The sequence below is a fragment of the Meles meles genome, chromosome 2 (genome assembly GCF_922984935.1).
Source record: "Meles meles chromosome 2, mMelMel3.1 paternal haplotype, whole genome shotgun sequence".
Lineage (NCBI taxonomy): Eukaryota > Metazoa > Chordata > Mammalia > Carnivora > Mustelidae > Meles > Meles meles.
Genome location: NC_060067.1, coordinates 96643848 through 96657268, shown reverse-complemented (window position 1 = coordinate 96657268; position 13421 = coordinate 96643848). Strand labels below are relative to the sequence as shown.

At 39.3% G+C, this 13421-nt stretch overlaps 1 protein-coding gene across 3 annotated transcripts in view; it reads left to right on the top strand.

Annotated features, from left to right (window-relative positions):
* Positions 1 to 13421, top strand: part of UGT8 (UDP glycosyltransferase 8) — an 89366-nt gene that overhangs the window by 29016 nt on the left and 46929 nt on the right. For 2 of the 3 annotated variants that reach the window (XM_045998011.1, XM_045998009.1), the window contains exon 2: positions 4968 to 5791. In XM_045998011.1, coding sequence (XP_045853967.1) covers positions 4970 to 5791 — 822 coding nt within the window. In that variant the 5' untranslated portion in view covers positions 4968 to 4969. Of the gene's footprint in view, positions 1 to 4680; positions 4814 to 4967; positions 5792 to 13421 lie in introns of those variants that run through there. The other variant, XM_045998012.1, reaches the window with a different exon arrangement.

The following is a 13421-nucleotide window of genomic DNA, read 5'->3' as shown; positions in this document are numbered from 1 at the left end:
GTTTCCTCAATACCAATTCTCAGATTAGGTGTTCCCTTTATTCTGCTTTCCTGTCATTTCTGAAGAAGCTTTAGGAAGAAAGGAGTAGAAACATTTGGGTTCAGTCAGTCATCTTGGACTGGAAACCTCTGATCCCAGATTTTTTAAACATTCCAAAAATATTTTACTATTATGTGGCCTAATAGTATCTGTAATAAGGATATCTTTCTTTGCTTTATGCTCAGATTGTTTGTTTTTTGTTTTTCCTCTTTCCAGAGTTCATTTCAAGTTCAACACATTTTTTGGCTGTATTTAAAAAAAAATAAACACTATTCTGATTTGCTTTGGGGAAAGTTTAAAATAAAACATTCAGAGGTTTTTGTTTCTCAGATATAAAGCTAGATTTTAACACTCCATTTTAAAGAAGTAATTCCTCCCTCATCTACTTGTGCTCCCTTCATCTCATGTTATGTTTCTATTTATTCAAGGAATTGTTGTAGGCTACCTACTCTTACCCATTTATCTGAAGTAGCGTTCTTAGGCTAAATCCATAGGGTTTTAATTATTTTTAAAAAATAATGCTTTAATATTTACCTTGCTGTCCCAGTGCTTTGCTGTTTCTTTTCTAAAAGTGTATTCCCTCTTCTTGCATATTGTGAACATGGATAGAATTTGGTCAAATTCCAAATAAAATAAAACCAATTATCTAGTAGGATGTCGTGGGGAAATTTGTCCAGTCTATTTAAAATATGGAAACGATTGACTTTTTTCAAATACCATCTTTCACTAAAATAATAGAGTTATTTCTCTACACTAAGTATTATTTCTATGTATATGTCTGCAGGGAAAGCCTTGCCATGCTTAGTATAGTAAACAAACATCCTGTTTAGCCCATTTTAAAGGTATTTTATGCACTTTTTTGTTATTGTTAATGAGGTACTTTCATCACATATTATTAAAAACAATACTTATTCTTTTTATTAAGAGAAGAGTAACACATGCCCATTGTAGAAAATGTTAAATTAAAATCCCTCCTAATTTACACTACTGTATGCATCTTATAAGTAATATGCATTTCACTTAGTAATATGCATTTAAGTTTCTTCCCTGTCTTTTAGTGGATTTGATAGTTCATTTTCTTTTTAGCACTAATATTCCATTCCAGCTTATCTATCCATTTACCTCCTGGAGGACACGTTGGTTGCTTCTAAGTATTGTCAATTATGAGTAAAGCTGCTGTGCACATTCATGTACAGGTTTTTGTGTGCACAGAAGTTTCAGCTCTTTTGGGTAAATACCAAGGAGCACAATTGCTGGATCGTATGTTAAGAGTATATTTAGTTTTGTAAGAAACCGCCAACCTGTCTTCCAAAGTGGCTGTACCATTTTATATTCTCACCAGCAACGAATGAGAGTTCCTGTTGCTCCGTATTCTCTCTAGCATTTGACATTGTCAGTGTTCTGGATTTTGGCTATTCTGATAGGTGTGAAGTGGTCCCTCATAGAGGTTTTAATTTGCATTTCCCTCATGACATGATGTGGCGCATCTTCTCATTTGCTCATTTGCCATCTGTATGTTTTCTTTATGAGTTGTCTATTAAAGTCTTTGGCCATTTTAAAAATCAGCTTGGTTACTTTCTTATTGTTTAATTTTAAGAGTTCTTTGTGTATTTTGGATGACAGTCCTTTAGCAGATGTGTCTTTTCTAAATATTTTCTCCCAGTCTGCAGCTTGTCTTCTCATCCTCTTGACATTATCTTTCTCAGAGAAGAAGTTTTTAATATTCATGAACTCCAGCTTGTCAGTAGACACACTCTGATAAGTCTGGACTAGCAAGAACCTCACCATTTGTTGGTAGTTGTGTTAGTCATTCTGTTTTCCACTACAGTGGTGTTTGTGAGATTGAAGTGCTGTTATAGTCCTTCATAATTAATTTTGAATTGAACAACAGAATAATACACTTGTACAAGTGATGCTTCTTTATTGGTAATCACTGTTTTTTCATGAAGACCTAGTAGACATTCTTTTAGAAGATACTTTGTCACACAGATATTGGTATGTTTGTATAGTTACTTTTAGAATCCATATATACAGAATGCATGCGCTTTTTCTAACCTTAACTTAGTATTAAGTGATCTTAGCCACTAGTACTAAATTAATTTAGCCACATGTTAAAATGTAAAATTCAGTTCCTCGATGACACTAACTACACCTCAGCTGCTCAGTGCTGGATAGTGGGGATCTAGAACATTTTCATATTTGCAGAAAGCTCTGTTGAACAGTGGTGTTCCTGAACATAAGCAGTTGTGCATTAAAAAGAAAAATCCTATAAATTTTTTTACTTTGTAGTAATTACTGAAATAAAATATTAAAATGAAAAAGGAAGAATAGAATAAAAAGCTCAGTGAAAGGATTTGTTTCCCTACTGTTATTTTTGGTTTTGTGTCTTAGTCATTTATGATAGATAAAGCAATGGTTTTAACTGTAGCTGAATGAACTGTGTGTTCACTGCTCAGCCAGATGCAAAACCCAGTGGGAGGAGCAGTTCAGTGGACTGGTCCATCAATCGGTCTGTCTTCGTGGACGTGCAAACAGTGACAGGTAGTATTAATCACAGCCCCAGACTCTGGCTCCTGCAATAACCGTGTTTGCATAAATCTTATTCCTAGAATTAAGAACATGTCTACTGAGAATCCCTGATTTTTTTTTTTTTAAGATTTTATTTACTCATTTGACAGACAGATCACAAGTAGGCAGAGAGGCAGGCAGAGAGAGAGGAGGAAGCAGGCTCCCTGCCGAGCAGAGAGCCGAAGTAGGGCTCGATCCCAGGACCCTGGGATCATGACCTGAGCTGAAGGCAGAGGCTTTAACCCACTGAACCACCCAGGCGCCCCGAGAATCCTGATTTTTAATTCCTTGGAATTGGAAGGCTGCGCCAGTGACACAATGAGACACAGTACAGTAGAATAAAGGCCCGAAAAATTTCTTTAAGAATGGCTATTTTTTCTTTATTGATCTTGTAATTATTGAATAAACTTACTTGATTGTTATAGGAATAGTATTTTCTCCAAATTTATTTATTTATTTTTAAGAGATTTTATTTATTTATTTGACAGACAAGAGATCACAAGTAGGCAGAGAGGCAGGCAGAGAGAGAGGAGGAAGCAGGCTCCCCGCTGAGCATAGAGCCCGATGTGAGGCTCGATCCCAGGGCCCTGGGATTGTGACCTGAGCCGAAGGCAGAGTCTTTAACCCACTGAACCACCCAGGCACCCCTCCAAATTTATTTTAAAGCCCTCATTTAATTCAAGCAACATTTAACATAGGCTATTATATGTTTATAATGTGCTTTACTTCTGTTTATTCTTAGTGGTATAGTGTCAGCTCATCTAGAAATAGTTTGAAAATTTCCTTGGAGTGAGAAAGGTAAAAGGCACCTAGAAGTAGAACACATTTCGTAGTTTAATCTTGATATTGGAAGAATCTTTCATTTGCCTGCTATTGATTTCCTTTTTTGTTTTTTTAAGTTGCTTGCAGTGTTTGAATGTTGAGAAGGTATAGTTGCTAAAGCTGCATTTAGGTGGTGGGAATTTGTATGAGGAGGGTGGTTAATACGTGATAATGAGTAACAATAGATACTGGTTTGGTGATGTGCATATAAATCTATTTCAGCTGTTCTTCGAGTAAAAAGATCCAGTTTGCATAGGTAACTGCTGTTTAGATCTTTGCTGTTCTAGGAGGCTAATTTAGAGCCTAAGTAAAAACTATCCTGGGTTAGGTAGAGGGAGGTGGCATACTGTAGAGGCCCCATAGGTAGGACATGTATTTCTAAAAAATGACAGGGAATAACTAACTATTGTACCTAGTCTACTATCATGAAAGGGTAGGAAAAGTGATAGGTGTTATCATCTGTCTTGCCCTCTGCCCCTGAGTTACAGATACAACACAAAGGAAGTGTGGTCTGGGACATATTTGTTCATCATCACTTCTTCCATAAGCGTTTACAGAGATCCGGTTAAGTGTCTTGAATTTTTCTGTTGAAAGTTTCTCATTTAATGCCCGGAAATGAATTGGCAAATTGATAGAGGTTACGTAAATAGAGACTGTCAGGGTACATAAGCATATTTAGATAAAGGGGAAATTCACATTAAAGATCATTTTTCCTGTAGAAAAATGTCTTTTCTATAGAACTATTACTTGAAAGGACTATTTTTTCCAACATAATCTTCCTTTGGTATGCTTTGGTGGTAATTGGGAATGTAACTGCTGTGATAAAATGATTTAAAAAGAGATACACATGGGGGCACCTGGATGGCTCAGTGATTTAAGCCACTGCCTTCAGCTCAGGTCGTGATCTCAGGGTCCTGGGATCGAGTCCCACATCGGGCTCTCCGCTCAGCAGGGAGCCTGCTTCCCTCTCATTCTCTCTGTCTGCCTCTCTGCCTATTTGTGATCTCTCTCTGTCAAATAAATAAATAAAATCTTTAAAAAAAAAAAAAATAAAAATAAAAAAAATAAAAAGAGATACACATGCTAATGCACCCAGATACCAAAAATCTTGGCTCTTCTTCTGGAATTAATGTTGATGTTCAACTAAAAGATAAACAGATGTTTCATAGATAGAGGGATTATTCAAAGAAAAAATCTTTGGACATTCTATCTTACAGAAGTTTTTTTTTTCAGATTTTCAAAGCTGTAGTTCTCAAAAAAACAATCGAGTTCTCTGGCGTTGCTGCAGTCGTGTGCTCAGGAATGGATACACTTTAAACATATTTTGGTTTCTGCCAGCTTTGCTGTCAGTTCTCTCCTTAAAAAAATTATCTTTCATAAACAGGTAATTAGAACAAAATCAGAATGCTTTTACACAGACGAAGTATCAAATCACGAGCTATTTTGAAAAAAAAAACAAAAAAAAACAAGCCTCTGTGATTGTTTTGAATGGTAAGGATTGTACTTTGTTTTAAGTCGTTTTCCGGTTTTTGTTTCAGTGATGAAGTCTTACACTCCGTATTTCATGCTCCTGTGGAGTGCTGTGGGGATAGCGAAGGCTGCCAAAATCATCATCGTGCCGCCAATTATGTTTGAAAGCCATATGTACATTTTCAAGACACTAGCCTCAGCCTTGCACGAGAGAGGCCACCGCACAGTGTTTCTTCTCTCCGAAGGCAGAGACATCGCGCCATCTAATCATTACAGCCTCCAGCGATACCCAGGGATTTTCAACAGTACCACCTCGGATGCTTTCCTGCAGTCCAAAATGCGGAATATCTTCTCTGGGAGATTGACAGCAATCGAACTGTTTGACATCCTGGATCACTATACCAAGAACTGTGATATGATGGTTGGCAACCGTGCCCTGATTCAGGGTCTGAAGAAGGAGAAGTTTGACCTGCTGCTGGTGGACCCCAATGACATGTGTGGATTTGTGATAGCTCACCTCTTAGGGGTTAAATATGCTGTATTTTCAACTGGGCTTTGGTACCCTGCGGAAGTGGGTGCTCCTGCCCCATTAGCTTATGTCCCAGAGTTTAACTCACTCCTCACAGACCACATGAACTTGCTGCAAAGGATGAAAAATACCGGCGTTTACCTCATTTCCAGATTAGGGGTCAGCTTTCTGGTTCTTCCCAAATACGAAAGGATAATGCAGAAGTACAACCTGCTGCCGGAGAAGTCCATGTACGACTTGGTCCACGGGTCCAGTCTGTGGATGCTGTGTACAGATGTGGCGCTGGAGTTTCCGAGACCCACTCTGCCTAATGTTGTGTACGTAGGAGGAATCCTCACCAAACCGGCCAGCCCACTACCAGAAGTAAGGTTTGCTGAACTCCTTGGTAATCTTTTCTAAACTGGGAGGTCAATTTGTTAGCTTTGATTTTTGGAGAGATGGGATTGGTTATTGTTGGCTAATAAGTGCTACTCCCCAAAGCAGCGACTGTGGTGGCTAGAGCCTCCTGAGGTCCCTTCCCTGTGGACGCACCAGGCCTGTGCAGCGCGTTTCTATGATGTTGAGAGGCCGTTCTGCCATATGGTCAATAGACGGGCTGGGAAATAGACTTTTGATTAAGTACTAACTGTATGTGAGGAGAATGAGTTAGATAGTTAGCTTTAATGAGCCTAAGTGGTTTTGCTTTTAATTAAACACGGAGTTCACTCTCTTTATTCTCCCCTAGATAGCACAGTCTCCAGTCTCCACATCTAGATCAGGTTCAGTGAAGTCAAACGGAAGCCATGTGAAGAAAGGTCCTCCTTTCAGAAGCCATAACCACTAGAAAGCTTATGTCCAACAATGAAAATGAGGCAGTCCCTTCTGTCAGACTCGGGAGCCAACTAATTTTTAGCAAACAACTGTAACTGTTTTAAAGAAATCCTGCCCCATTGCGATTTCATTTCAAAGATGGAATTGACTGCCCTTTAACAAAACGCTGCTCCTGTCTAAGTCAAACCTAAATTCCTTTTCTGATTGAGCTGTGAGCGAGTCCCTTGTATTCTCCTCTCCATCCTAGTTTGTTTTGTGTTAGGTAACTCAAACTCACAGGAGCCAAACTTGCATATCTGTTGTTCTAGGGTTTTCTGACCTCCGGCTGGCTCTCTGGGTTTAATCTCAACATCTGATGGCATTTACCTGGAAGCAACAAGTTGTTCTGTGATTTTGCTCATTATTGAAACTGTTTCTATGCTTGAAAATCTGAAAAGACGTACAACAGCTCTGCAAAATCTCTGGTCACTACATATCAAAAATTTTGTCAGGGCCTTGTTGAAGAGCAAATCCAGATTTTTTCATAGAGGCATCAAATAAGGACAGTCACAGGGCAGAATGGAGAATTAATGTGATTGAAATATACAGTCTGTAGATTTTTCTCATCCTTTTGAAGTACATTTAATAAAAAATACCTTTATATATTGTATCACATCACATGAAAAAAATAGAGCTTGCCAATTGTGGGGCTTTTTCCCCCGCCCCTACTCCCCAGCATTTCACACCGCGGCAGTCAGCGGAGTCTGGGCGGGCTCCGCTCTCTGACGTCAGCTGTAAAGGACAGGAACTCATCTCAGCGTCTCTCAGCCGTTCATGAATTTATCCAAGCCCATTTCAAATCCTTAACTGTTCGCTGCCAGAGTCACCATGTGATGTAGTAACTCCCCTTCCTAAAGCGAACGAAAAATCAGATTGAGAAGGAACTTCTACTCTAGCTGAGCTTACTCTGAGTCATTCCTATTGTTACACAGATCAGCCTCGTTCCCTCCAGGTCTTCCATTTTTTCCTCAACCAGAACCCTGCCCTTCTGCATTGATCCTTTTGATTTGCGTTTGGAGGCTGTCTCCCTTCTTTAGTGCTGGGAGTGAAGAAGGAATGGATGATGAAAAGGAACATTCTGACAAATTTTCAGTCCCTGTCCATTTGTCTTGAGTTTCAGTAACTTGACCTACATAGCCTAAGTACAGAATATACATTTTTTTCTATCCTCTACCCTTCATTAAGATGCATAGCATGTGAGAATGCTTCTTTTTTTCCTATAACCCAAGCTTATCTTTTCCCCTGTAGATCCCTCTGCTAATTAGTTTCACTCTTTTATTTTACTTTTAAAACATCTTTTTTTGGGGCACCTGGGTGGCTCAGTGGGTTAAAGCCTCTGCCTTCGGCCCAGGTCATGATCCCAGTGTTCTGGGATCGAGCCCCTCATCGGGCTCTCTGCTCTGCGGACAGCCTGCTTCCTCCTCTCTCTCTCTGCTTGCCTCTCTGCCTGCTTGTGATCTCTGTCTGTCAAATAAATAAATAAATAATCTTTAAAAAAAGAAATAAAATAAAACATTTTTTTTTAAAGATTTTATTTTGTTTATTAGAGAGAGAGCGCGAGAGAGGGGATGACAGAGGAGAAGGTCAGAGGGAGAAACAGACTCCCCGCGGAGCTGGGAGCCCGATGTGGGACTCCATTCCAGGACTCCAGGATCATGACCTGAGCAGAAGGCAGTTGCTTAACCAACTGAGCCACCCAGGTGCCCTGAAAGTAGCTTTTGAGTGGTTTTGGAGCGTTATGTAAGGTTATTATCAAAATGTTTTCTGAATTGTGTAATTCTAGTTTGATACTGGCTTGACTGACTTTTTGGGCTCCTTGTTCCTTTTTCCTCTGTGGGCTCTTTGTAATGATTCTCTTGAAAATGTGCTTTTTATTTATGGTGACCACTTTGATTCTGCTGGTGTGGTCACACACACAGATACATACAAATATGGCATGTGCATGTGTTTGATGTGTAGATCTAGATAAGTCTTTTGTTACCATTGAAAACATCTTAGGTCATAAGTGTGAAGGACCATTTTCATTTCAGTATGCCATTTCCAAAGCTTGTCACCTGGGAATGTTTTGAAAGACGAGGTGTCCTCCCCTTTCAGATATTTCTTACTGTGCTGAGGCTTTATATGCTTAGGAACACATGTAGTTCCTACCGGGATTTCTCTAGTAGTTTTGTCTGATATGATAAACTGTACCGCAGCATTATACAAGTTGATGAGTTTCTCAAATACCTGTATTATTTACAGGTCATGGTTGTGACACTAAAATAATAGGGCCTAGCAAGTGACGGTTGAGAACACATGAATCACTAATAACAGCTTAATTGTTAACTGCCTTGGTATTTTACACTGGGAATGGATTAGGTTTTCCAGATGTCTGGAAATGATTTGACAGTGGGATTTCATTTCAAAACCTGTGATGAAAGGGTACAGAAAATTTCTAAAAGACACTTTTAGTAGCTTTCATAATGTTTGAGCCCAGAGAAACTCTAGAGAGCATCTAGTTCAGTTCCATTAATTTAGCCCCCCCCCCCAAATAAATAGTCCATTCATTTGTATAGGAGATTCAGAGACTTTGGATGTCTCATCCAAGGCCATTAAGCTAGTTTGTGACATAGCCAAGTAAAATGTGGATTATTTTGCTGTGAATGGATATTTTGTCAAGATGCCTACATCTCTCGTTACTCATATCATTCATTTTACACGTTTATAGTGTATACAAAACTGCAGAGACAAGTATTTTTCAGTTCTTTCTTTGATATCTCAGAGATTATGAGGACTTAATGAGAAATTTTAAATCATGCATATTCTCACTTATGCTTTAGAAATTTAATAATAGCAATAGGCAGAATCCAAATGCTTTTGATTACCAGGTATTGTCTTGTCATAAAGCGAAGCAGTTGTGTGCCTTAATAATACAGTCATTTTAAAATGTGAGTTAGCAGTGTGCCTAACTTACACTATTTACTACCTGAGTGCCTAGAGTGTGAGTCCTTAAAATGTGTCAGTGGAGAAGAGGTCTGGATTGGATCATGTGTACTTTATCATTGCGGGGTGGCAGGGAACATGAATACACATTTCTTTAAAAAAGAACTTTGCCTCGGCCAGGAAGGAGGTCTGTAAACAGATCCTATTTGACTAGATCCTTTAAATGTTAAATGTGAATGAAATAGTATCTAATAGAGAGCCATTGTAGCTTTTAGCAGTTTACTAGAGGGGAATAATAATACAACTAAAGAATGTACATTTACTTAAGGAGTCTATTAATTTTTAAAATGTATTTCAGGTGATAATTTTTAAATGATTTCTCATTGACCGAAATGGCATAACCCTGCCAGGCAGCTGATCTCTCCCACTTCCTGCTTCTACAGTCCCAAATTATTTTTGCACTTAATAGATTGTACTTTAACTATCAGTTTTTCACATGGCTCTCTCCCTAACTAGAGTGTGGATGCCTCAGAGGGAATCCTCTACTTATTCATCTTTATACCCTGAGTATCTGGAAAATGATAGGAATTCAATGAATGTTTAAGATTAAATGAACTGCATCAAGTAGAAATAGTTGCCAAAAAAAAAAAAAATAGGTTTCAGCTAGTATAGCAATGTTAATATTATGGCCATTATCTGCTTATTTCAAATTTATGTCCACATACCATCCCAGCCACTAAGCAATTAAACCTTTCCAGGCTAAGTTATTTTAATGAATTAGAATTGCTACATAATATTATTGATATTGACAGAAGGTCATCATACATTACTTAGCTGGTGATCTAAATGGTCCCTACTGTATTCCGGATGTGCATACGACCAGGGTCAGTAGTATAAATCAGTCCGGCTGTTGCTTGTTGCTGTCTTGAAAGATGTTTTGGGGTGACGAGGTACTCATTTGGTACACCTACCTCCCAGGTGCTTTATTGTGGGACTGGGAGTATAAAGGGCAACTTCCTTTCACCCCTGGTGCAGACATTTTTAATTGAGGGAAAACAGTCCTGGGGAGAGAGACAGAAAAGAGATAAACAGAGATAAGAAAGAGCACAAGGCCAAGGACGGGGTCATGAAGTCCTCACTGTTTCTCATTTTGTTATTGCCACAACTCCCTCACAGAGAAAGGTTTTAGGGAGAATGAGACATTGAACAGCGGATTTATTAACTTCTTGTGAGCGGATCAGGTTATGAGAAGAGTAACACCGAGGAGCGAAACAATGGCCTTCTATGTTCAGTTTTTATTCAGCCTGGAAGCCATTACTTACTGTTACACACGGTAGTGGAAAGCGGACTTCCCCAATAATGAATGAAGTTCTAGGCTGAGAAATGGGACCAGAGTCGCTGGGGCTAACAGACTTGATCCAGGATTACAGCAGATGTGGAAAATTAAGGCCATTTTAATATTGTGTAACATACAAATTTTGTTATCGTGAAATGTAAAGCTAGAGGTGGGATTATAACCATTGTAATATATTGATTAAAATGTTCATTTTTAAATAAGTGTCATTTAATCAAAATATATATCTTTCTTTTCTTTTTTTTTTTTTAAGATTTTATTTATTTATTTGACAGACAGAGATCACAAGTAGGCAGAGAGGCAGGCAGAGACAGAAGGAAGCAGGCTCCCTGCTGAGCAGAGAGCCAGATGCGGAACTCCATCCCAGGACCTTGGGATCATGACCTGAGCCGAAGGCAGTGGCTTTAACCCACTGAGCCACCCAGGCACCCCAAATACGTATCTTTCATATCTGGTTCCTTATTTTGAATACCATCACTCACAAAGAACTTCGTAAAATGTTTTCATCTTTATAGTACTGCTGTGCTGTTGGTAGCTTGTGGGAATCAGAAAATTGATAACTCTAATGTTTTTGTTTTTGTTTTTTTTTTTTAAGATTTATTTATTTGACAGATAGAGATTACAAGTAGGCAGAGAGGCAGGCAGAGAGAGAGAGAGAGAGAGGAGGAAGCAGGCTCCCCGCTAAGCAGAGAGCCCGATGCGGGGCTTGATCCCAGGACCCTGGGATCATGACCTGAGCTGAAGGCAGAGGCTTTAACCCGCTGAGCCACCCAGGCGCCCCAGATAACTCTAATGTTTGGACGAGACTAATGATTTCATTCCCATTACTAATTCTGAGCTTAAATATTCACTACAACATGGTAGCTGTGCAGAAATGATTGATTCAGCGGGATTCAATGGGAGCTCATTAATGTAAGATGTTGTTGCAGATACTTCTTGCAGAAGTTTTATAGGTTGATCATATATTTTGTCTTTATTTTCTGGTGAGAAACCAGATTACCTTGCTAAATGAATCTGTCCAAGAAGTAAATCGGACATTGTTAGAACCATCAATAACTTACTGTTCACCTCACTGATATCTGATAATTTCCTGAGCAGCCCTGGAGTTTTAAGTAGCTTATCAGTTGCTTCTGTAAGCATTATGGGTTTACAGAGGTTCCCTGATAATGATAGGAGACCCAAACGTAATTGGAGTTGCAGAGTCTGATACAATTTTTAAACACCTTCCTCCCTCTGCTCTTACGGATTTAAGCTTTAGGGTGCCCTACAGAATTGTTCATTTAGATATTGACTCAAACACTGGCCAGGTCAAGGGAAATATTTTTAACCGCTCATCTTTACAAATTATAATTTTCATCATTAAATGGCTGTTGGTACTTAGGTTTTTGGTATGATATTTATCGCAAATGCTCTCATTCTAAACTAAACAGTTCTGTTTTTGAAATTAAAATCTCCGCTGTCGATTGAGTTTGCCAGACCTGCTCCTGAGTGCAGGTTTTGACAGAGAGCACGGAGCTTCTCAAGAGTCGGTGTCACTGGAGACAAACTACCTAATTCATAGTTTTGTTGATGGAATTTTTTAATACCAACTTTCCAGGAGCTTGTGGCAGAAGTAGCCAAGTGGAAAAACATGGGCTTTTTCAGCCAGATGGTCTTGACTCTTCTTAATCTTGGCCTTAATAGGACTCTTGGATGAGGGAGTCGGCCTCCTTAAAGGGAGGATGGCACTGCTTACCTCGGAGGGGCTGGTAGACTAGAGTCGTGGCAGTACCTGGTGGTTGTACTTGCTGCTTTTATTATTGTTCCAGTAACTCTTGTCAGTTAAGATGAGCTCTCATTACTGAATCACTCTCCCTTGCTGTTCTCCACATGGCAAATAGCATGGTTTCGGGGCGAGGGAGGGATGTGGAGGAAGTCTCTGTGGCTTCCCCTCTACTTATTTTACGGATTGGCACTTGGTCCTTCTACTTCTCTCTTGGGGATGTTTATTTCTCTTTCCTTCGTCCTCTCTCTCATCCTCTTTCCCACAGAAATAGAAGGAAGATAACATGGCCAGTGAGATGTGTACAAGGCAGACCTTGTCAGGTCTTGTAAGGACAGACCCCTGTCCCTTTTCCTAATTCTGTGCTTTGCATTCCTAAAGGAGCTTAGGGCAGATAAATAACTGCCTGCCTTCTAGCCAGAGACTCTCCTCACATTCTCCTCCACGGTCAGACCCTGTAAACTACATTGTTAGATTAGATAACTTAGAAACCTACAAGAATATATAAATAAATAAATTTAAGTTTTTTCCCCAAGATCTATAATGCAGACTCAGCAACCAACCCCAATCTTTATCTTGACTTCTTTCTATGTCTCTGTATCTTGCCCCACTTGTATTTACTCTTTTCAGTGTTGTTCAGATGAGCGTGCCATGACATTCTTGTTAAGACAGTGGTTGTAGGGTCAGTTAGTGGGTCTGGGATGGGCATACTAATTTATGACAAGTTCCCGGTGATGCTGATGCTACTGGTCTGGGGCCAACCATACTTTGTAGACAGGCCGTGTGATCTCTAAATTTTAATTATATTATGTAACGCACTTTGCTGGAGAATCTTCTTCTTTTCTCATCATTACAGGTTTTCTCTCTTCTAGACAATTATTTTCAGTGTAAATTGCGTGTGCATGTGTATTTCAATAACTAGCAAAGCCCTGGATTCCACTGTACATGTGGAGAGCTTATTATCTTACTCCTCTGTGTTGTGAAATTACAGTGCTGCTGTTGAATTATCAGTCACTGCTTTAAGATACAGTCCTAAATAGAATGTCCCTGTGCAGCCATGTTAATAATAGGTAAGGTTTTCAGAACTAACACCCTCAGCTCTTTTC